Source organism: Notolepis coatsorum (genome assembly GCF_963971535.1).
Source record: "Notolepis coatsorum genome assembly, chromosome: 1".
NCBI classification, from domain to species: Eukaryota; Metazoa; Chordata; class Actinopteri; order Aulopiformes; family Paralepididae; genus Notolepis; species Notolepis coatsorum.
The window spans coordinates 158,665,475-158,687,847 of record NC_140165.1 but is presented as its reverse complement, the minus strand read 5'-3'; the positions used below and the strand labels follow the sequence as shown (position 1 = coordinate 158,687,847).

At 46.4% G+C, this 22,373-nt stretch overlaps 1 protein-coding gene across 1 annotated transcript; it reads right to left on the bottom strand.

Annotated features, from left to right (window-relative positions):
* Positions 1 to 2,126: 2,126 nt before the first annotated feature.
* On the bottom strand, positions 2,127 to 17,927 carry wdr31 (WD repeat domain 31). The gene is given in 11 exon segments (XM_084314207.1): positions 2,127 to 2,460; positions 4,829 to 4,991; positions 5,184 to 5,325; positions 9,014 to 9,081; positions 10,402 to 10,502; positions 10,885 to 11,029; positions 12,146 to 12,220; positions 14,145 to 14,252; positions 14,254 to 14,278; positions 15,503 to 15,568; positions 17,802 to 17,927. Coding segments are annotated over 10 exon segments (1,065 nt in total). The 5' UTR covers positions 15,550 to 15,568; positions 17,802 to 17,927; the 3' UTR covers positions 2,127 to 2,269.
* Between the last annotated feature and the right edge of the window lie 4,446 nt (positions 17,928 to 22,373).

The window sequence follows — 22,373 nt, the reverse complement described above, 5'->3', positions numbered from 1 at the left end:
GTACAGGCCCCGGGCTGCGGCACTGCAGATTTACCCTACTCACTCATTCACGTACTCGCTCACTCAGTTAGCCACTCTGCCCCTAGTGGCGGCTCACAGGAAATGCGCTTTGTGTAAAGCACTTCGCATCTATGACAGTGTGTCCATGTTCCATTATTAATTAGCTGTTTACATCCTACTGCTCCTTCTATATCGTGATATACTTGTGATTGTCTCAGTTATCAGTCCCATTCCGTGGTAAAGGCAGTATTACCCAAGAAACATTCCCTGTGTATCCAACTGCACGTCTCTTTCAGCTGGTCCATGTAAAATGAGCCTGTGTGGACGGTTCCATAAAAAAAGACATTTACTTTGTCTTGATCGTCCTTGTTGGCTTTCCTCGTTGAGACTGGTCCATGTAAAATGAGCCTGTGTGGACGGTTCCATAAAAAAAGACATTTACTTTGTCTTGATCGTCCTTGTTGGCTTTCCTCGTTGAGACGTCACTAACTGGAGGAAGTCCCACCCTTCTGAATATCTGCTTTGACACCTTATACACGTTCCCCCCTGGATGTACGCGATTACTCCTGGTGCAGGGAAAAACGCCTCTGTCTTGATTGGTCCAAACAAAGTGTGCCTGTCCTAATTGGTCTGTGGACCAATCAAGGGGTCCAAAACGGGTTGTTAGCATGTGTCCTGTCACCACATGACAGTAGTAGCTCAGTAATACCTTCTGATGAGCCTGGTCGCAGGGTGAGAAGACCCTGGGCTCTAGACTTTTCTAAATAGGCCCCTTTGTATTTCCTGTTGCAATGTGCATTTCCCTAGCAATGCCATAGCAACAGAATACTTGTGAAAAGGTCTAATATTGAAAGGGTGAGAGGGTCCACGGGGCAAATTCAGCCCTCCACCAGATTATTTATTGCCCTCCAAAAGGTTCCGATTATTAGATATTCTATTTAATCTATTTTGATGCAGTTGAACTATTTGCGAAGGGGCCGCCCCTGTGGTACATTTCTGCTATTGCTGAATGGAGTGTAGGTGGGCCAACCTGAAGACGATGGGCGACTTTCTGAAGGGCTGAAGCAAATCATCAAGGAGACCAGCGTTTTGTCTTGGTTCCCATGAGGCTGGTGAACGTGAGAGGAAATGATTTATCCTTAGTTACTTTCTTTTCTTCATGTATTCTTCCAACAAAAGCCGTTTCTTGACTCAAACGTGACACCGCTGTGCCCTGAGGTGGCGTAGTGGGTACGACCCCTACCCCTGGAACAACATGTAGCCTACCACTGATGGTAGAACCTCCTCATAATCTTGTCTCCCTCTCAGCCTTCTGGCTCAATAAAGAAAAAATATTATGGGGAATGGAGTGACCGGCAACAGTTTTCCAGAAAACCACACACTTCCACCCATACTTGGAGTTCTAATAGTTCCCTCTATAATGTCCACTCCACATGCTACTGGTGAGCTGTTCAATGCTGCTGCTTCGGTCTGTGCAAAGCCTTCGCTTTCCCTTGAAGTCAGACAGAGTTTTACAGGTAAAAAGAGGGTTAAATCATGGCTCTGGAAGTACTGCATTTTGGGTACACATCTTCAATAAACATCTTCAGTGCTGTTTATTCCACCTCCATCGTCCCGGGCCCAGTCACCAGTCTCCATGGTAACTTCCTCTCCCTGTTGCAGAGCCTCTCTCTCTGGCTATTTTACCTACTTCTGTATAAAGCAATTCGTTTAACGGTAAGAAAACTCAGGACAGCAGCTTGACCCCTATGCCTACGTGTTTCAGAGATAAACTCCTTCATCACAGCACACCAGCTTCACCCAAGCAATCTTCCCTGGGGCACAACACGGTGCCAATCCCACAGCTGGAGTCAGACTGGTTGGTCCTGTGCCGGGTGTTGGGTTGGTTCCGGTAGGCTTGGTTCCAGTGGGGTTGGTTCCAGTTGAGTTGCTTCCAGTTGAGTTGGTTCCGGTAGGGTTGGTTCTGGTAAGATTGGTTCTGGTAAGATTGGTTCCAGTGGGGTTGGTTCCAGTTGAGTTGCTTCCAGTTGAGTTGGTTCCGGTAGGGTTGGTTCTGGTAAGATTGGTTCTGGTAAGATTGGTTCTGGTAAGATTGATTACGGTTGGGTTGGTTATGGTAGGGTTGGTTCTGCTAGGGTTGATTGGGTTGGTTATGGTAGGGTTGGTTATGGTAGGATAGGTTCTGGTAGAGTTGGTTCTGGTAGAGTTGGTTCTGGTTGGGTTGGTTCTGGTATGGTTGGTTCTAGTAGGGTTGGTACTGGTAGGGCTTTCAGAAGCGGGCCACCTCTCTTATCTTCAGTTGGGGGGTACTAGACCCTGACCCAGAGGCCGGGTCCAGCTGGAGCTGGTGGAGACCTCTGTTGAAGCTGGCACACAGCAGGTTGGACGGGTCGCTGGGGTCACAGGGGGCCAGGGAGAGTAATGGACCAGCACCGTCCAGAGCCAAGGTACCGACACAAGCTGGAGGAGAGAGAGACGAGGGGGGAGTGACAGAGAAAGAGAGACAAGATGAGAAAAAGAGAGAGAGACGAGAGAGAGAGAGAAGAAAGTGAGACCAGGGCAGGGATGAGTGTCTGATGGGTGTCTCACTCAGACAACTCACATATTCAAATAATACTTATTGAGCATGAATATAAACATATTTACATATGTTTCTAAATCCATCCCTGCTAAGCATAATGAGAGTCAGCCAAACATGAGAACGGGGACTGATCAATTACAACCCCGCCCCCCCATATAAACATATAAAGCCATGTCCTTCTTGGACCACAGAGAAGCAGAGCCCACAGGTGGATGCTGGGGTGGAGGTGGAGCACAAAAGCCTGAGCAGTTAGCAGCCATATGAAGCAACAGGGAAGCAGCAGGTAAACAAAGCAGCAGAGAACGAGACATGGAGACAGCTTAAAAACTTTGGAGATCGGGCCTTCTCTCGTACTGCACCCCGACTCTGGAACTCCCTCCCCCAGTCCATCAGAGACTCCCCTACACTCTCCACCTTCAAAGCTCGCCTCAAAAACCCACCTGTTCTCCCTTGCCTTCAACCCCCCCCCCCCACCCATACCCCCCCCCCCCCCATTTTGGCCAGGTCTTGCTCGAAAAAGAGATCTTTGATCTCAAGTGACTACCTGGTAAAATAAAGGTAAAATAAATAAAATAATGTCTGTCTCCAGTCTTTTTTGTGCTATCATGCTGTCTTCCCTGTTCCCCCCATGGTCTCATGTTCCTTTTGTTTTGTTTCTTTGTTGTTTTTGTTTTTGTTTCTTTGCTTTTGTTTCTTTGTTTGTACTCTTGCTCCCGACTATTGTCAGCGACTTCGGGTTATTGAGAAGCGCTATATAAATTAAATGAATTATTATTATTATTATGGAGCTTGCCGTTTAAATAAGACCCGCCTATTGGATGACGTTGTGTGTGCCGACTGATGTGATAGGCTGTAGCTGACACATCACCACTTGCAGCGCCACTCGACTTGCCTGCCTGAACTAGCTTCACATGCTTTGCATCATTACGTTTATTTTATGAAATTAATTGTCAACATGTGAAATAAAAACATTAAATAAAAGCTCTGGCCTTACTCTGCAAAACTGGTAATGTCCAACGGGTTCCTGTAATACTACATTATGAGGTACATCCAACCACAGTGCAGTAGTAGAAGTACTAGTAGTAGTAGTAGTAGTAATAGTAGTAGTAGCAGCAGTAGAACTAGTAGTAGAATAATTAGTAGTGGTGGCAGCAGTAGTAGTAGTAATAATAGTAGCAGCAGTAGTAGTAGCAGCAGCAGTAGTAGTAGTACAGTAGTAGAATTAGTAGAAGTAACAGTAGCAATAGTAGTAGAACTAGTAGTAATAGTTGTAATAGTAATAGTAGCAGCAGTAGTAGTAGTAGTAGTAGTAGTAGTATTAACAGTAGTAGTAGTAATAGTAGTAGCAGTAGTAGAACTTGTAGTAGTAGAGGCAGTAGTAGTAGTATAAGTAGTAGTAGTAACAGTAGTAGTAGTAGCAGCAGTAGTATAACTAGTAGTAGTAGTAGTAGTAGAAGTAGTAGTAGTAGTAGTAACAGTAGTAGTAGTAGCAGCAGCAGAAGTATAACTACTAGTAGTAGTAGAAGTAGTAGCAGCAGTAATAGTAGTAGTCGTAGTAATAATAATAGTAGCAGCAGTAGTAGTAGTACAGTAATAGCAGTAGTAGTAGTACAGTAGTAGAATTAGTAGTAGTATTAGAAGTAATAGTAGCAGAAGCAGTAGTAGTAGAACTAGTAGTAGTAGTAATCGTTGCAATAGTAATAGTAGCAGTAGTAGTAGTAGAAGTAGTAGTAGTAACAGTAGTAGTAGCATCAGCAGTAGTAGTAGTAATAGTAGTAGAAGAGGTAGTAGTGGTGACAGTAGTAGTAGTAGTAGTAGTAGTAGTAGTAGTAGTAGTAGTAGTGATGACAGTAGTAGTAGTAGTAGTAGTAGCAGCAGTAGTAATAGTAAAAGAGGTAGTAGTGGTGACAGTAGTAGTAGTAGTAGTAGTAGTAGTAGTAGTAGTAGTAGTAGTAGTAGTAGTAGTAGTAGTAGTAGTAGTAGCGGTAGTAGTGGTGACAGTAGTAGTAGTAGCAGCAGCAGTAGTAGTAGTAATAGTAGTAGAAGAGGTAGTAGTGGTGACAGTAGTAGTAGTAGTAGTAGCAGTAGTGACCGTAGTAGTAGTAGTAGTAGTAGTAGTAGTAATAGTAGTAGAAGAGGTAGTAGTGGTGACAGTAGTAGTAGTAGTAGTAGTAGTAGTAGTAATAGTAGTAGAAGAGGTAGTAGTGGTGACAGTAGTAGTAGTAGTATTAGTAGTAGTAATATTACCTGCAGTATTCTGGTCCCAGATCTTAACAGAGGAGTCATGGGAGGACGTGGCCACTCTGGCTGGCCCTCCAGCAGAGGGCGGTAGGAACATACAGCAGGCTGTGGTTTGGACATGGCCATGATACTCCACCACCTTACAGCCAGGTTGACGGAGGTCCCACAGCTACAGTCAGTCAGACAGACATACATTACAGACAGACAGTTAAACAGACAGATGGACAGACACAAAGTCAGACAGATAAATAATAGACAGTCAATCAAACAAACAGACACAGATTAATAGACAGACACAAAGTCAGACAGATAAATAGTCACAGTCAATCAAACAGACAAACAGACAGACTCCTCCACTAACCGTGGCCTCACAGCCTTGCCCCCCAGAGCCGTTGCTACTGGATACGAGGTGGTTCCCGTTGGGAGAAACGTCACAGTGTGTCTGGATGTACTGCTTGAATGGGAAGGTGTTGGTCACCTGCCACGTACGACTGTCCCAGACCCTGAACACACACAGCCTTATTTACATAACACGTACGACTGTCCCAGACCCTGAACACACAGCCTTATTTACATAACACGTACGACTGTCCCAGACCCTGAACACACCCAGCCTTATTTACATAACACGTACGACTGTCCCAGACCCTGAACACACACAGCCTTATTTACATAACACGTACGACTGTCCCAGACCCTGAACACACAGCCTTATTTACATAACACGTACGACTGTCCCAGACCCTGAACACACCCAGCCTTATTTACATAACACGTACGACTGTCCCAGACCCTGAACACACAGTGTATCTTAACACTTTCAGTGCCAACTATTACCCTTATCCCTGTAGCTAATGCGCCAGCTTTCCATAGCCTATTTTCACTGTGCGTCACTATGTTGGAGAGCTATATCTATATTCTATATTATAGCTATGGAGACAATACTATGGTCATTTGACAGTCTCTTTCTCCAGTCGAACATGCAAAAAAAGAGATAATTTCTTCATGTATACTTTCGAGCGTTATCCCGTGGTGAATATTGTATCGTTTAGGAGTGATCTGGGCTAATTCCTATGTGAATTTGCGGGCAAGACCCCATCGCATTTCACTGTATACTTGTATGCCGTGACAAATAAAACTCTGACTTGACTACATGTGGAGTCAGCCAGCCGCTTCTTTTCACCTGACAGCGAGGACTCTCACTGGGGGAGTGTAATGCGTGGGACAATCACACTATCTCCCCCAGATTCAGATTCAGATTACTTTATTCGCCATTTCATACAGATACAAAATGGAACGTGTTTTGACATTACAGTGCATACTTTTTTCACAATTAAGAACAATACAACAGTAAATAAATAATTTTAAGTAAAGTGCAAGACAGGACAGAACAGTGAGACAACAATAAGACTGTGAAAGTGCGGTGGTTGGGGACATGGATACAGTGCAACACAAAGTTCAAGTCCAGAAGTCCAGCCCTAGCAGCTCGCCATAGAGGGGGGGGGGAGCAGGGGGACACCTGACTCGTTTACCAGGCGAGCTGCTGAGGGGAAGAAACTCAGTCTGTGGCGGGACTTTAGTGTCTTGGGCAGCCGTAGCCGCCTGCCGTGGGGGAGCATGTTGAAGAGGTTGTAACCCGGGTGGGCGGGGTCTGCCATGATCTTCCTCGCCCTCCTCAAGGCCCTGGTGGAATGTAGGGACTCGAGGGAGGGAAGGGGGCAGCCGATCACCCTCTCCGCCGAGCGTATCACCCGCTGCAGCTTGGCCTTGTCTCTGACCGTGGCTGCAGGGAACCAGGTGATGATGGAGAGGGTGAGGATGGACTGGATGATGGCGGTGTAAAACTGGACCATCATGGTCCTCGACAGCCTGAACTTACTCAGCTGACGTAGGAAGTACATCCTCTTCCGGGCCTTTTTATTGAGAGCGATGGTGTTCAGCTCCCATTTCAGGTCCCGGGAGAGTGTCATGCCGAGGAAGCGGCAGGACTCCACAGAGGCCACCGGGGTGCCTCCCAGAATGATCGGGGTAGGGGGGGCTGCCTTCCGCCTGAAGTCCACTACCATCTCCACTGTTTTATGGGCGTTGAGGTCCAGGTTGTTGCAGCTGCACCAGCTCAGCAGCCTCTCGATCTCCCTCCTGTAGGCGGACTCGTCCCCCCTGGATATGAGACCCACCAGGGTGGTGTCATCCGCAAACTTCAGGAGTTTGACCGAGGGGTGCAGAGAGACGCAGCTGTTGGTGTACAGGGAGAATAGTAGTGGGGACAGAACACAGCCCTGTGGGGAGCCCTTCCCTTCCCTGCTGAACAGGCGCCCCGACCGACCAGTAGGAGTCGCTGTTTACAACAACCAGGACACATACCCCACCGGCTTCCCACCCGCTAACACTGCCAATTGTGTTAGTAGGGACGACTGACCGAGCCGGAGGTACCGCTGACAGCTGGATTCGATCCCAGAGTCTCTGCGGTGGTAGGCGAGCGCTTAGTCCGCTGCGCTACCCAGCCACCCCTAATCCAGTCTTTTTTCATAGATCTCCAAATACTCCCAAATCAAAAGGTATATGACTACCCAGCCGCCCGACACGCTACTATTTCCAATTCAAAAAGGTATATAATAGGTATTATGTTTCATCATGAATGCATCAAAGGGGGGGGGGGGGGGTCGTTTTTTGATGCTCTGATCGTCATCAACAGCATTCGTTTTGAATACTACATACGTTGAACAACTGGATCGATATGAAATCATTGTAGGATCAAGGTGGAATTGGCGTCAGATAGTCCTTATCTTTGATCGGGGGTATTCCAAAAAGAATATTCCAATTGTCTGATCGCGATTTAGAGTATTGGTGTCCATCGTGTCCCTGACATAATCCGGCACAACACAGGCATTGAGTGTCCTGGATGCGTTCCAATGTGATCGGGTGAACCGCTAGGCTTGCCTGTACCAAAATTCTGCGCCCGGAGGAAATTCGATGTAACACACTGTGTGAAATAAGGTTTCAAAGGGTGGGCGATACTGCCACCTAGCAGGATGCGGCCGGTATTGCACTCTAGCGATCTCAGAATGATTTCCTATGGTAACACTGAGGTCCGTGAACCTGTAATGAATAGAAAAATCTAATAAAAGAAAAAAGGATCTAAAACGAGTTCACTCGTCCTTGGCGTTCAACGCATGGCGGCCAAAAACGAGATAACTCGTCCTTGGCGCCCAATGTGTTAAAGGCTTTATTTACATCCACTAAGTACATAGTATATTATAAGATTAAAATATTACATTGAACATGCCTTTCTAACTGTATTGACAACTTATTCATTGTAGGCTCCATTTATTATTATTATTAAGTACTTTAGGTTAGGGTTATCCGTGATATCTTCAGTGAGGTTAAAGTTAGGGTTGGGTTTAAAGGGATATTTCACTTTAGTCGTCTTAACTCTAAGTGAGCTAATGACCACTGCTATCCCTGTCGTCCACCGTCAACACCACCAGTCCTCCCAGGTGTCAGGCTCCTCATTCACTTCCATTCATTTTGAGGACCAAGTCTAAATATCATACTTCTGAATTATAAACAAAACTATACAGCAACATTATTCAGGGTAATATATCAAAGGTACTTGTTGTTTTTTTGCTAACGTTGCCATTTTCCAACTGTCAACTTCTCACAGAATATTTTCAATATTTCTTCCAGCAAGGCAGCAGGTAACCATGGTAACCACGCCCCAACAATCCATGCAGGGTAAAGATACACGACACAATCAAACCTACAACAAATTTACCAGATCTGCTTTTATTTTTGCCAAAACAAACATGAAATAAATATTCACAGCAGTAGTTTGTTTATACCTCATAAGTATGATATTTAGACTACTAGATCTTTAAAATAAATAGAAGTGAATGAGGAGCCTGACACCTGGGAGGAATGGTGGCGGTGACAGCGGATGACAGGGATAGCAGTGGTCGCTGCTAGTAGATGACTTTAGATGGAGATAAGACTGCTGATTTTTTACATGTTCTACTAAAGTGAAGTACAAATGTCTGTAAAAAGATGTGGAGAATTGAATGTGATTAGGATATAAACATTATTGGCCTGGAATACCTCACAACCTCACATTTGACATGTGACTTTGCTACATTAGTAGGATGTCCTACCTGACGGGGACATTCCTACATTTAACATATCTACAATATGCACCTGATGGTTTTGTCTTCAGATGTCTGGACAATAGAGGAGCTGCTTGGCACCCAACACACATGAGTCACCTGAGATACACAAAGAAATACAAATCTGGTTGAATGACTCAGTGATTTTTGTCAAACAGATGCAAGCATACAGATGGAGAAAACAGGACTGTCTACCGTTCTACCGTCTGCAATACGCTGCGCCGACACAATTGATTTTGAGGTTGATTGCTGTTCTGTTATCAGCCACCAGAAGGAGCAAAGCCTGACAGAATGCTGTAGTGTCTGATCCTGATTTGCAGCGTTGATGGGGTAGCCACAGTGCTTCAGAAACAGATCTCAAGCCATAGCACACGATGAAAATTATTTATATCAATTTGACTTCTAAAGCTTTTGATCATGTTAACCACATACAGTTGTTTGTCAAATTGAATCAAAGAGGGGTGCCTGGAATCTGGATACATTGTGAGAATTCTGGCTTATTGGTATTCTGTAATGGGAAATTTCCCACCAGACTATGCATGCAAAATGGGGCAATAGTGTCTCAGCCCCATTTGGGGTTAGCAATGGGGTCAGACAAGGGGGTATTTTGTCCCCGGTTCTTTTTAATCTATATGTCGATGGTCTGTCCAAGCAACTGAGTACCTGTAATACTGGGTGCATGATTGGCGATACTTTAGTGAACCATATTATGTATGCAGATGATCTTGTGGTATTTAGTCAGAGTAGCGCTGGTCTCCAGCAGCTTCTTGCTATATGTACTGTGTATGTGGTTGAATATGATATAAAATACAATGCTGTTAGAGTGCTGTTTTAATATGTAGAATAGAGTGCTGTTTTAATATGTAGATCCAAAGAGGTCAAATGTCTAAAATGTCCTGACTTCAAATAGTCTGAAAATAATCTTGGGGTCTGAAAAACTAGACATTAACCATCTAAAGCCTGTCGCGCCCACAAAGAAAACATTAAATATCTTTGGAACCATTTGGGATACAGACTTGCTCCTAATTTAATATAGCCTATATTTTCATTTGACAGAGCCGTCTAGCTGAAGCCTCGTGGTCACTTCAATCAAGTAAATGAGCACTTTGTATCATATCATTCGGTTTTTCGTTTCTTTTCTAGGTGCGGAGAACGAGAAATTTAACAACCCTCTGCACCAGGCTGTTTCTCCCCTCCTCCATTTTCAATTCATATATTTAACATTTTAAGCATTTTATGAGCAAAATAAATTTGTTGGATTGGACATTTGATTAATTAATCAAGCGGAGAACCCCAATGCGTGCACCCAAGAAAGCATTCACACACCAATCGACAAAAGCATGTGCATGCATGCATGCATACAGTACATGCACACACCCACACCCACAGATCTACACACATACACAGTGATTCTCTCACCAGGTTTCTGGAAACGTTGAGTCGGTGTTGACAGACTCCAGACTCAATGTCCCACAGACACATCCAGTTGTCTCTGGACCCACTGCACAGCTTCCTGCTATCTACCCAGGACATAGACCAGACTCACACCCATATTAATCAGTACATTACTCAGGAAATAGACCACGTCTGTATTAACCAGTATATTACCGAAAACATAGACTACACACATAATTTGCACTACAAAGGGTGAAGGGTCAGTGAAACATCACAACTCGTAAACTCGGGTGTCATGGAACCTGCCCGAGTTTACCACTGGTATTTACCACTTGGTCGGACATTCGAGTGCAACTTCCTGGTGGTAAATTTGGAAATGTACAACTTTTTACGAGGACTGGCCGAATGCACCAATAGACCACACCCATATTAACCAATACACTAATGGACAAACACGGTACATTTTTAACAACACTGAAGAAAATGCCCCAGCATTTCCCTTCCTACCAGGACTGACTGCTATGCCATTGACCACCAGCTCGTGTCCACAGAACTCCTGGATAGGTTCGTCTCCCTGGTTCAGGTCCCACATCAGGACAGTCTTATCCCGGGACGCACTGAAGATCCACGTACTGCCCGGAAAACACACTATCTGGAGAGAGAGACAGATAGAGGGGGGGGGTTAGAGAGGAGAGAGAGAGAGATAGACACACACACACACACACACACAGAGGGTTAGGGAGAGAGAGGGGTGGTTAAAGATAGAGAGACAGATAGGGTGAGAGAGACGAGAGAGATACAAAGAGACAGAGAGAGAGCGAGAGAGATAGAGAAGGTTAGAGAGAGAAGAGCGACACAGAGAGAGGGTTCGAGAGAGAGGAGGTAGAGAGAGAAGATGGAGATATAGAGAGATATATAGAGGGTTAGAGAGTGAGAGACGAGACATAGGTAGACAGAGAGATATAGAAGTTTAGAGATGGGGGTTAGAGAGAGAGACAGTGTTAGAGAGAGAGAGAGGGGGGGTTAGGGAGAGAGAGAGAGAGAGAGAGGGGTTAGAGAGAGACAGAGAGGGTTAGAGATGGTGAGAGAGAGACAGAGAGGGTTAGAGAGAGAGAGACAAGAGAGAGATACAAAGAGACAGAGAGAGGGTGTTAGAGAGATAAGAGAGACACATAGAGAGGGTTTGAGAGAGAGGAGGTAGAGAGAAAAGATAGAGATATAGAGAGAAAGAGAGAGCGAGAGAAATAGATGCGAGGGAGTAGAGAGATAGAGGGAGGGTCAGAGGAGAGAAAAGGAGAGAAAAGAGAGGGGGGAGGGTTGGAAAGGAGAGGGGAGGAGAAGAGTAGACGGGGAGATGAAAAGGCAGTAGAGGGGAGGGGAGGAGGATACCATGACATGACACACACACACAGAACACAAACACACACATACAGAACACAAACACACATACAGAACACAAACACACATACAGAACACAAACACACAGAACACACACATACAGAACACAAACACACATACAGAACACAAACACACATACAGAACACAAACACACATACAGAACACAAACACACAGAACACACACATACAGAACACAAACACACATACAGAACACAAACACACATACAGAACACAAACACACATACAGAACACAAACACACATACAGAACACAAACACACATACAGAACACAAACACACAGAACACACACATACAGAACACAAACACACATACAGAACACAAACACAGAACACACACAGTGACTGTATTACCTTGGTGACTTCTCGGTTGTGCCCTTGGAAGGACTGACACACCCGGCCTGCTCTCCAGTCATACACCACCACCGCCTACACACACACAGAGAGAGAGAGACACACACACAGATGCTTCATTTCTATTCATAACTTTCACCATAGCCACTCCTTTTACTTTTACTTGTGTCTAATAAGCTTATGTGTTAACCTCGTCTTTCCCATTAAACAGGCAGTGGTCCCTGCCTGCTTCAAGATGTCTACCATTATCCCGGTACCAAAGAAATCCTCCCCAACAGGTCTCAATGACTACAGACCGGTGGCACTCACCTCTGTGGCCATGAAATGTTTTGAGAGGCTGGTTAAGGATCACATTTATGCCTCCCTCCCCAGTGATATGGACCCTATGCATACAGGCCAAACAGGTCCACTGATGATGCGGTCTCCCAAGTACTGCACAGCACCCTCTCTCACCTAGACCGCCAGAAGGGGGGCTATGTGAGACTGTTGTTCATTAACTACAGCTCAGCGTTCAACACCATAGTCCCCACCAGACTGGTGGACAAGCTGATCGAGCTGGGTCTGAGCTCCGCCCTGAGCGCCTGGGTACTGGACTTTCTGAGTGAAAGGCCCCATGCGGTCAGGGTGGGGGGTCAGACCTCCAACACCATCACCCTGAGCATCGGATCCCCCCAGGGCTGTGTTCTGAGCCCCCTGCTGTACTCACTATACACACATGACTGTGTGGCCAAGTTCAGCTCCAACTCCATAGTGAAGTTTGTGGACGACACAGTGGTGGTGGGGCTGATCTCGGACAACGACGAGAAGACCTACCCGGAGGAGGTTGAGGTACTGGAACGCTGGTGCCAGGACAACAGCCTGCTCCTGAACATTGGTAAAACCAAGGAGCTGATCATGGATTTTAGGAGGAGACAGCAGGGGACACACACACCACTGAGGATAAACGGGGCTACCGTGGACAGGGTGAGCAGCTTCAAGTACCTGGGGGTCCACATCTCAGAGGACTGACATGGACAACACACATAGACTCAGTCGTAAAGGACAGTTAAGGAAGTTCAGAGTATCTGGGAAGATACTCCAGTCCTTCTACTCCGGAGCTGTAGAGAGCATCTTGACTGGAAACATCACTGCCTGGTATGGAAACAGCACGGCACAGGACAAGAAGGCCCTACAGAGAGTGGTGCGCTCAGCCGAGTGTACCACGGGTATTGCACTACCTCCCCTGCAGGCTCTATACAACAAGAGGTGCAAATCCAGAGCCTGCAGAAAAATGAAAGACCCTCACCACCCCAACAACAGCCTGTTCAAGCTGCTGCGGTCAGGCAAACGCCTGCGAACACCAGCAACTAGGACAGAGAGACTTCGGCTCAGCTTCTTCACCCAGGCCATCAGAGCCTTGAACACTGAACTCTCCACACACAAGCACACATGAGCACACACACAACACACACACACTGTACACGCTCACACACTAGCAGCCACTTTAACATGAGCACACACACACTCATGTTGCACACGCTCACACTTATGGTCACTTTAAAAAAGGAAAGGTCACTTTAAGAATAGTATAGTATAACTTGAGATTGTATAATATAGCATTGTATAGCAGTGTACATAAAGACCCAGTGCCTCATCCGTAGCTAACAGTGTATTGCACTACCACAGGACCATAGCATGTCCTACCATGCTCTGTAAATAACTATGTACATATACCGATATGCCCTACTTTGTTTACTTGTTTATTGCACAATGTCGTTCTATTGGATTCTTATTATATATTACTATTGTATTATGCACAATCGTTGCGGGGAAGACCCCCTGCATTTCATTGTATACTTGTATGCCGTGACAAATAAAACTCTTGACTTGACTTAAACCTAAACTGTACTTTAAACCTAGACTGTACTTTTAAAGTATACTTCCAAGATATTACAATGTACAACAGCATGGCACACATGCATGCAAAACACACACACACACCATCCAGCTGACAGGTTACCTGGTCGTGTCCTCCTGACACACAGAGCTCAGGAGAGAGGTTGGCGACCGTGTTGATTGGTCCCTGGTGGGCGGGGTCATGCTGCACCACCTGACTGTCAGTTGTGGTATTTGCCCCCATCCCCTCCAGACGCCCTGCATACAAAAACAGTGTCATAGTCATTGCTGAAAGGTCTGAACCAGATTTGAAACCTAATTTGTGTAAGAGCTCACACAAACATTTGTGGCCTCACAAATTCAGAGCCCCATTCACTGTCTATGGAGCAGATCCAGAGAGAGAGAGAGAGTCTCTCTCTCTCTCTCTCTCTCTCTCTCTCTCTCTCTCTCTCTCTCTCTCTCTCTCTCTCTCTCTCTCTCTCTCTCTCTCTCTCTCTCCTCTCTCTCTCTCTCTCTCTCTCTCTCTCCTCTCTCTCTCTCTCTCTCTCTCTCTCTCTCTCTCTCTCTCTCTCTCTCTCTCTCTCTCTTCTCTCTCTCTCTCTCTCTCTCTCTCTCTCTCTCTCTCTCTCTCTCTCTCTCTCTCTCTCTCTCTCTCTCTCTCTCTCTCTCTCTCTCTCTCTCTCTCTCTCTCTCTCTCTCTCTCTCTCTCTCTCTCTCTCGCCTAGTTTTCCCTAGTTTCACTTTTTCTATTGGGAGGAAGTTTTGTTTAGTGTCTTTTCACTATTCTTGGTGGTTTAGGGAGAGGTCCTGGGTCCGACGGCCATCTGCGTGGTGGACCCAGTGGCTTCTCCGTCCCCCTTCTTCTTTGCGGCCAGACCTCCCTGCTCTTATGTTACCATTCTGTAAAAAAATGCATCCGTCTTTGCATTTCAACCTGGTTTTGTGTAATATTACGTTGCTGCCTCCGTCAGGCACTGTGTTGCGCCATAGCATTTTGAGGCCATACAGAGCAGCAGAGAAGGTGCTTTTTACATCTGTAGGATCAGGGTTAGGACCCAGTGTGCAATGCGATTTCATCTGCGGATTCAATAAAGTAGAGGTCAAAGTTCAACTTTGGGCGTGGCATGCGGTGGGATTTCAAGGCGACGTGCGGTGCTTCAGGTCATGCAGCTGTTTAGGAGGGTGCAGAGCATTCCTCCACTGATCCAGAACAAAGATCTCACTCAGCCCAGATCCATGTTTGTTTACAACTCTTTGTACACGGCTCTACCGTGCACGCTTTATGTTAGGGGTTCGAATCTGGCTCACAATGACAGGTCATACCCCATCTTTCCTTTCAATCTCAACGCTGTTTCACGAAGCAGAGATGTGGTCTAATGGTCTAAACAATCTAATATACTGTACATCTTCAGCAAACAAATTAGTGTGATTTGAACAACAGCATGGTCAGAGTCAGTGTGTGTGTGTGTGTGTGTGTCTTACCTGTAGCGCTCAGACCTCTTACGAAACTTGCTCTGGAGTTTCCCCATGACTGACTAGGAGACCACACTGAGAGGACAGAGAGTCAGAGAGAGGGAGAGAAGGAGAAAGAGACAAAGTTGAATATGCCTGTAAACAAGTTGTATTATTTTCTGATCATTGTCATCATGGTTGTTCTGAAGGGCCAGATTAACTCTGAGAATCTACGTTTATTATTTTGTATAACTTGTATATTATTTATATATATAAGCTATATACCTTTAAGCTTCCGTTTGAATCATAGTATTATTCGCTCGCCTCATTGGACACCTCCCTTGACATTGGCGGCGCCAGCCGTCGCGCCCCCCAGACAAGTTCAAAGACGTGTCCGGGCAAGTTCAGACATGCCCTTAGCCGGCGCAGTGATTCCGGACAAGTAATTCGGTTGCGCTCTAGAAATCACTCTGAGTATATATATTGTAGAAGGCGCAGCAGCCGTAGTGTGAACCTAATCTAATGTGCAGCTGTGTGTGAACTTAACGTAACGAGTATCAGAACACGAGGTGAAGTGTGAAGTAACCTAACAGCAGAACGAGTGGACATGTGAGCAGTGGAAGCCTACCCGCGGTGTATCGTTACGGATAGCTAGTAGCTACTTAGATACGACCCTAATATTGTAGAACCATTGTTGGTGTATTATAGTGACTTGTGTAAGCGAAGTAACGTGGAGAAGAGCATAGTTAAGACCATTGGCGTTTGGATCTAACTACACCTGAAGACCTTCATCGGGCTAGCTTCTAGGACCAACGAAGCTAGCTAGCTATCATCACTGCCGTCGGGCTTTGGATTACGAGCTATTACCCTGCCATCGGGCACTTGGATTACAAGGACTGGATCCGTACGAGAACCCCTTTTCTTCAGTGACCGCAGGAGTATCCGACTATTCTTCAATTCCTCTGGAGCTTACCACTCCGTGGGGGAAATCATTGTCTCCAGCTACCCCCCTCGCTCGCCCTGTATCGCCTTCTCACTCCATGCAGAGCTCCGGTCGAGTATTCTTAACCTAGGAATTATTCATTCCCCCTGACTTTGATACTCTGACATTCTACTATCATTCACTATTAAAAGAGCAACGTACTAATTCAGTTGTATATTGATATTGCTATTAAAATACTGTAAACGTGATCTCTTTGTCCCCGTGCCGTCTATTGAGTGTCTGCCATATTTAACTAACTGTACTGTCTGGCAAGTAATAATATTTAGTAGTGGTTTAATCTAAACAATCTTTAATACAGTCCGGGTTTTGTAACCCCTCAGTTACAATGGTGATTTTCATACTAGATGAGACAGTTCCCAGGTTTAACACACATTTACCTCTGTGTGTGGTGCACTGGTGTCTTATTGGGATTTTAAAACAATGAATCCATAACAATGTATGTAAAAAATACTTAACAGATGTTCACTTGTAATACTGACAGTGACAACATAGTTGATTTGCCATTTACCTCTGCTAGGTCACATTTATTAATAAAATTGGTATTCGTTGTGTAATCTAAATGTGATGTCTGTAAAAAATAATTTATCAAGACATCAATGGAATTAATCATGTTTATCTTCAATAAATATGAATGAAACAAGGTGGAAGCAGAGAGTGGACTTTTTTGTTTAATTTTTACCATGTGTACTTGTTTTCACCTACAATTTCCACATTTCCAGTGGACCCAAACACCATGTAATATAAATGTATGGGGCATTGGGGGGGGGTTTACATTGGTTACACTCAAGTGTGCACTCCAGAACATTATTTATTTTATATGTTCTTCACATAAAATGAGCCATTCTCAGGTTGAAAAAACAATTAATGACATCGTTTCTCTTTTACTAAACATTGAAAACGGGTCCCAAAGAGTCCAAAGACCCGAACACCACACATGGGTTAATTAATACAACAGCATTTTGAATGGTGTCCGACAGCCAGGCTACACGGCAGGCTACACCTTGCATAAGGGATTTCCATGGCATGTACAGTAGTATGACGCCACCCTTGCTGCCCTGGTGCACACAAGAGGCAGGATGGAGAAGCCTTAAAGCCTATTAGAGCGACATCATTACTGTCACAAAGAATTAGTCTGACACAGACAACTGCCAACAAGTATGTAACACAACGTCATTAACTGTGGCCAAAGCGCTGACTACCGTACTAACGTATTAAAACACATGCGGAAATTGCGAAATAGAGACCTATTGATTGTGGATAGCGGTTGAAACTGAAAGTGATATACAGGCACGTTCCTTCAGAGAATAAAGGAGTGGGATTTCTCACCTGAAAGCAGCAGGTGTGGTCGCAGCTAGCCCGCTAGCATGCTAACTAATCTCGCTTTATCTCTCATGCCAACGCAGAATGTAATCTAATACTGGCGACCAAACGGAATCGTGCGACTGCAACTCAGAACAACTTGAGGCGTTTTTGCGTCAACTTCGGCGGCAGAGTTTTGTGTAGAAAAGTGTGGAGCAGCGTCTAGCCACGGCGAACCCATCCTACTCTCCCTAGCGACGCTTCCTCCGTAACTAGGCGGAAAGGAGGTCACATGACACGCGGCCGGAAAAAAGGGATTTTACCTTCAAAATAAAACCCACTCTTTCTTTCTACTACAAAATAAAGGTCCATGTGAATAGGAACGCCCAAAGACTGGGAACGCCCAGTCCCTGTATCACTACTAGGCCATACGCGTGTTGCTTTTTAACAGCGGAGGAGTGCAAGAATGTGACAATGTGACCATGAGAGCGGCAGTGCGGAAATAGGCTGTCTATTGCTGTAACTGAGGGGTACAATTCCCTGACTGTATTACTAGATATGATACTTACTACCACTACCTTTGTACTTAATATTCGGCCACCCAGTACACGGCATAAATATATTATCATAAACACTCTCACGTAGATGAAACGGATCCAACACAAATGTACGAAGTCGAAACAGGTCTTTATTTCTACACAGCGATGGTGTGTAGAACAAGCACTTAATCACTTAATTACATTTATGAATTGAAATAGTATGCACTTTTATGGCAAAGAGTATTCGTCGGTATATCAATAGAGAATGTCCAATCTCTGAAGGCGCAGGTGGTAAATATACGACCTGGAATAGTTAAGGAATAACAGCAATGATACTTTAATGATTATATACTAGATACACTAGAGGGGGTTAATCCGGTCGCTTGTAAGCCGACAGGAGTAGGAGGGGGGGGGGGGGGGGGTAGAATCCGGCTGCCTCGTCCGGCCAAGGGTATCCCAGGTGAACCCACTGTAGTGCCGTTCAATGCGCCGGCGATCCTTGGACCACAGATGAAAGCAGGTGGACTCTTTGTGGGCCGGCTCTCTCCGGTCCACGGGGGAGAAACGTGAAGCGACCTCGTCTTGCAGAGCGTCTCCTCACCTTGCGTCCTCTCCAGGGGGGGGGGTTCCAACACACGGCAGTGTCGGGGGTCTTTATCCATGGAATAATCAAAGTATACAAAGCATAATCCGTGCCTGGGAAGGCGGGCTGTCGTCGGTAGAATAATCCGGTATACAGGTCCACTCGCTCGTCGGCTCTGGGGCTCCTCGGGTGCAGCTTCACATGGGGTCAACCACCCTGGGTAAGCAGCCAGTTCTCTGCCCGAAACGATGGGGTACTGACTACGGTAGTATTCTCACCGCACGAAGCACTATATATTAACAGACTATTATTAGCTTAATAGACTACGTCCAACTCGACGATATAGTGCCAAATATGACTATTCAAATATTAATATACACGATGTCTCAATACCGATGGTAGGCGAACTTGGCCTTACTCCCACACGTGGCGTCGCGGGGAGGCTTTACGTCTGTGACTCTATTGGAGGGTAAGAAACTGGACTGAAAAGAAAGTCCTACTTTAGTAGCGCAGTATATATACGCACTATGAACAAATAGTCCCATTAGTGGTGCGGTAGCCAGATTCCTACGCGGAACTAGGACTTGTTCGTACATGTGGAGCGGTACGTTTGAACTGGGTCTGAGGGGTATGGCAGCCTGGCACCAAGGTCTCGACCAATAGTAGAATGGAGACTATTATGGGATGTTCAGTAGGCTAGAATGGATATTCAATGCATATTGTACAAGGAATATACAAGGGATATCAGGGAATATTAGAGAATATACAAATACAATTAAATATATATATATAAATAAATATATATATTCGGTTTAATCTGGCCCTTCACAACAGCCACCCCCTGAATAGGTCCCAGACCTAATCAGTTAAACAGAGACAGATTAATCGCGTTGTCTATTTACACATAAGGGTTTGCTGTAGGGGTCAGTCAACTTCACAAAGTCATAGGGTTGTAGGGTCATGGTCATCATCGATTGTGTCTGGGAGTCGAGGCAGTTCTATGAGCCTTGCCACGAGACGGGTGTAAGTGCGACCCTGGACGAGCACTTCAGCTGCTCGGACCTTGCCGTCGGCCCCGGTGATCACTTTGCTTACGCGGCCGGCCGGCCACATAGCTCTGGGCAGTGATTGATCAATAATCATGACGACTGTTCCTTCTGTCAAATTGTCTCTCTCCTTTACCCACTTCTGGCAGGTCTGTAGAGACGGTAGGTAGTGCAGTAGGAAACTGTTCCAAAACTTGTCGGCTAATACTTGGCTGTACCTCCACATTCGTCGGCCGTTCGCTTCTTCAGGCCGGTACATTGTCTGGGGTAATGCAGGATCTAGCCGCCCCATCAGGAGTGTGTTGGGGGTAACTGGGTCGATATCCGCCACATCACTGGAGACATATCCGAGGGGCTTCGAGTTAAGTACTCCCTCAATCTCCGTGAGGACTGTCATTAGGACTTCTTCCGCCACAGTCTGGGCCCCAAGTACTGCGTACAGGGCTGTCTTTATGGAGCGCACTTCTCGTTCCCAAGTGCCACCGAAGTGGGGTGCGTTTGGGGGGTTGAATTGGAAATCAACCTGTGCTGGAGCGAGGTGGGTCTTAAGTTCTGGGCCCATAGCTTGGAAGCTCTCTCTCAGCTCTCTTTCGCCGCCTTTGAAGTTTGTCCCGTGATCGGACAATAGGGTAGACGGTCTTCCTTTCCGTGATGTGAATCTTCGGAAGGCCATAAGGAATGAGTCTGTGCTCATGGTCGGGAGAAGCTCGATGTGTATCGCTCTGGTGGTCATGCATTTGAATACAATACCCCACCGCTTCTCGGTTCCTCTTCCTTTCTTTATGTGCAGCGGGCCAAAGCAGTCCATACCCGTTGAGTGGAATGGCTTGTCACCGATTCGGAGGCGACATGGAGGAAGGTCAGCCATCCTTGGTATGCTGGGCTGCGCGCGCCACTTGCGGCAGTCTAGACATGTTCGCTGGAAGCGTCGTACCGCCTCTCTTCCTTGTAGGATCCAGTAACGACGTCTGATTTCCGCGAAGACTCTTTCTGCTCCTGCGTGATGTACATCCTCATCGTATTTCTTTATAATCAGCTCTGTGACCTTGTGTCGGCTGTTCAATACGATCGGGTATTTAATGTCATCCGGTAGATTGGGGGCTCTGCGTAGGCGACCACCCACTCTGATGAGGGTATGAGCGTCGCTCTCGGGGGCCAGGTGAATTAATCTGCTGTCGGATGGGACGGGTTTTCCTCCCTGTAGACAGGCCAATTCATCGGGGAACGAGTCTCTCTGGGCTCGCTGCAGTAGAAGCAATTCTGCTTCCTCGTAGTTAGCTGCTGACATATCAGCGGGGGACTTGCACTCCGGGTGGTACCGCAGGAATGTTCTTTGTTGTGCACTCTCTATGGACGTGCAATCGTCTATGTTAGGGTCGGTGGAGGCTACGGTGCTCAATCCACAGAACACAGACTTCTTATTTTCCACCTCCTCTGGACTTGCTTCCCTCGGGATAGGCGTGGGCCACTGTCCTTCCGGGAGTCTTAGGAATGCGGGGCCGTCACTGTAGACATTGCGACGGGTGAGGTCATCCAGGGGCATCCCCCGGGTGATGACGTCAGCTGGGTTCTGTTTTGTATCAACGTAGCGCCACTCTGTTTCTCCGGTTAACTCTTCGGTTAAGTCTTGAATCTCGGTGACTCTGACTCCCACGAAGACTTTGTACTTGCATGAGTCCGATTTGATCCAGGCGAGTACCGTCGTGGAATCTGACCACAGGATTGTTCTAGACACCGGTATGGTGAGCTCACGTTGGATGAGCGTGGCTAGGTGCGCTCCGGCTAGGGCTGCGCAGAGCTCTAGACGTGGGATAGATTGTTGCTTGCGTGGGGCTATTCTCGAGCGGGCGAGGACAAATGCTGTGTAGATCTCTTCGTCCGCTGCTGGGTCCTCTGCTACATGTTTCTGTAGTGCAAATGTCGCACAGCAGGGGCTGCACGTCGTTCCGAAGGGGAGGACTTCCCATTGGTAGATGGCTGGGTGCTCATCTCCTGGCTTCTCTCTCCATAGGAACCGTAACAGGGGCTTGTCCGCCTCTACTAATCTCACCTGCAGGAACATTCCTTTAATGTCCCCGCTGATGGCCACCTTTTCCTGGCGGAAGCGGAGTAGAACGCCGAGTAGGGAGGGGCCGAGTGTGGGACCGGGCAGTAACTCTTTATTCAGATTTTGGGATCCGATCTGGTAGCTGCAGTTAAATACTATGCGGTCTTTACCGTTGTGATGGACCTTGTGGTGGGGCACGTACCACGATTCAGTGGTCTGGTCAGCCTCTTTAATGTCCATCTTTGTGACGTGTCCCGCTGTGATGAGCTTCTCAATCTCAGCGCGGTATACACTCTCTTGGGCGGGGTTCTTGGCTAAGCGCCGCTCCGTGTTCAGCAGGTACCGTTCTGTGGCGTCTGTCTTGGCGTGGAAAGTAGGCATTCC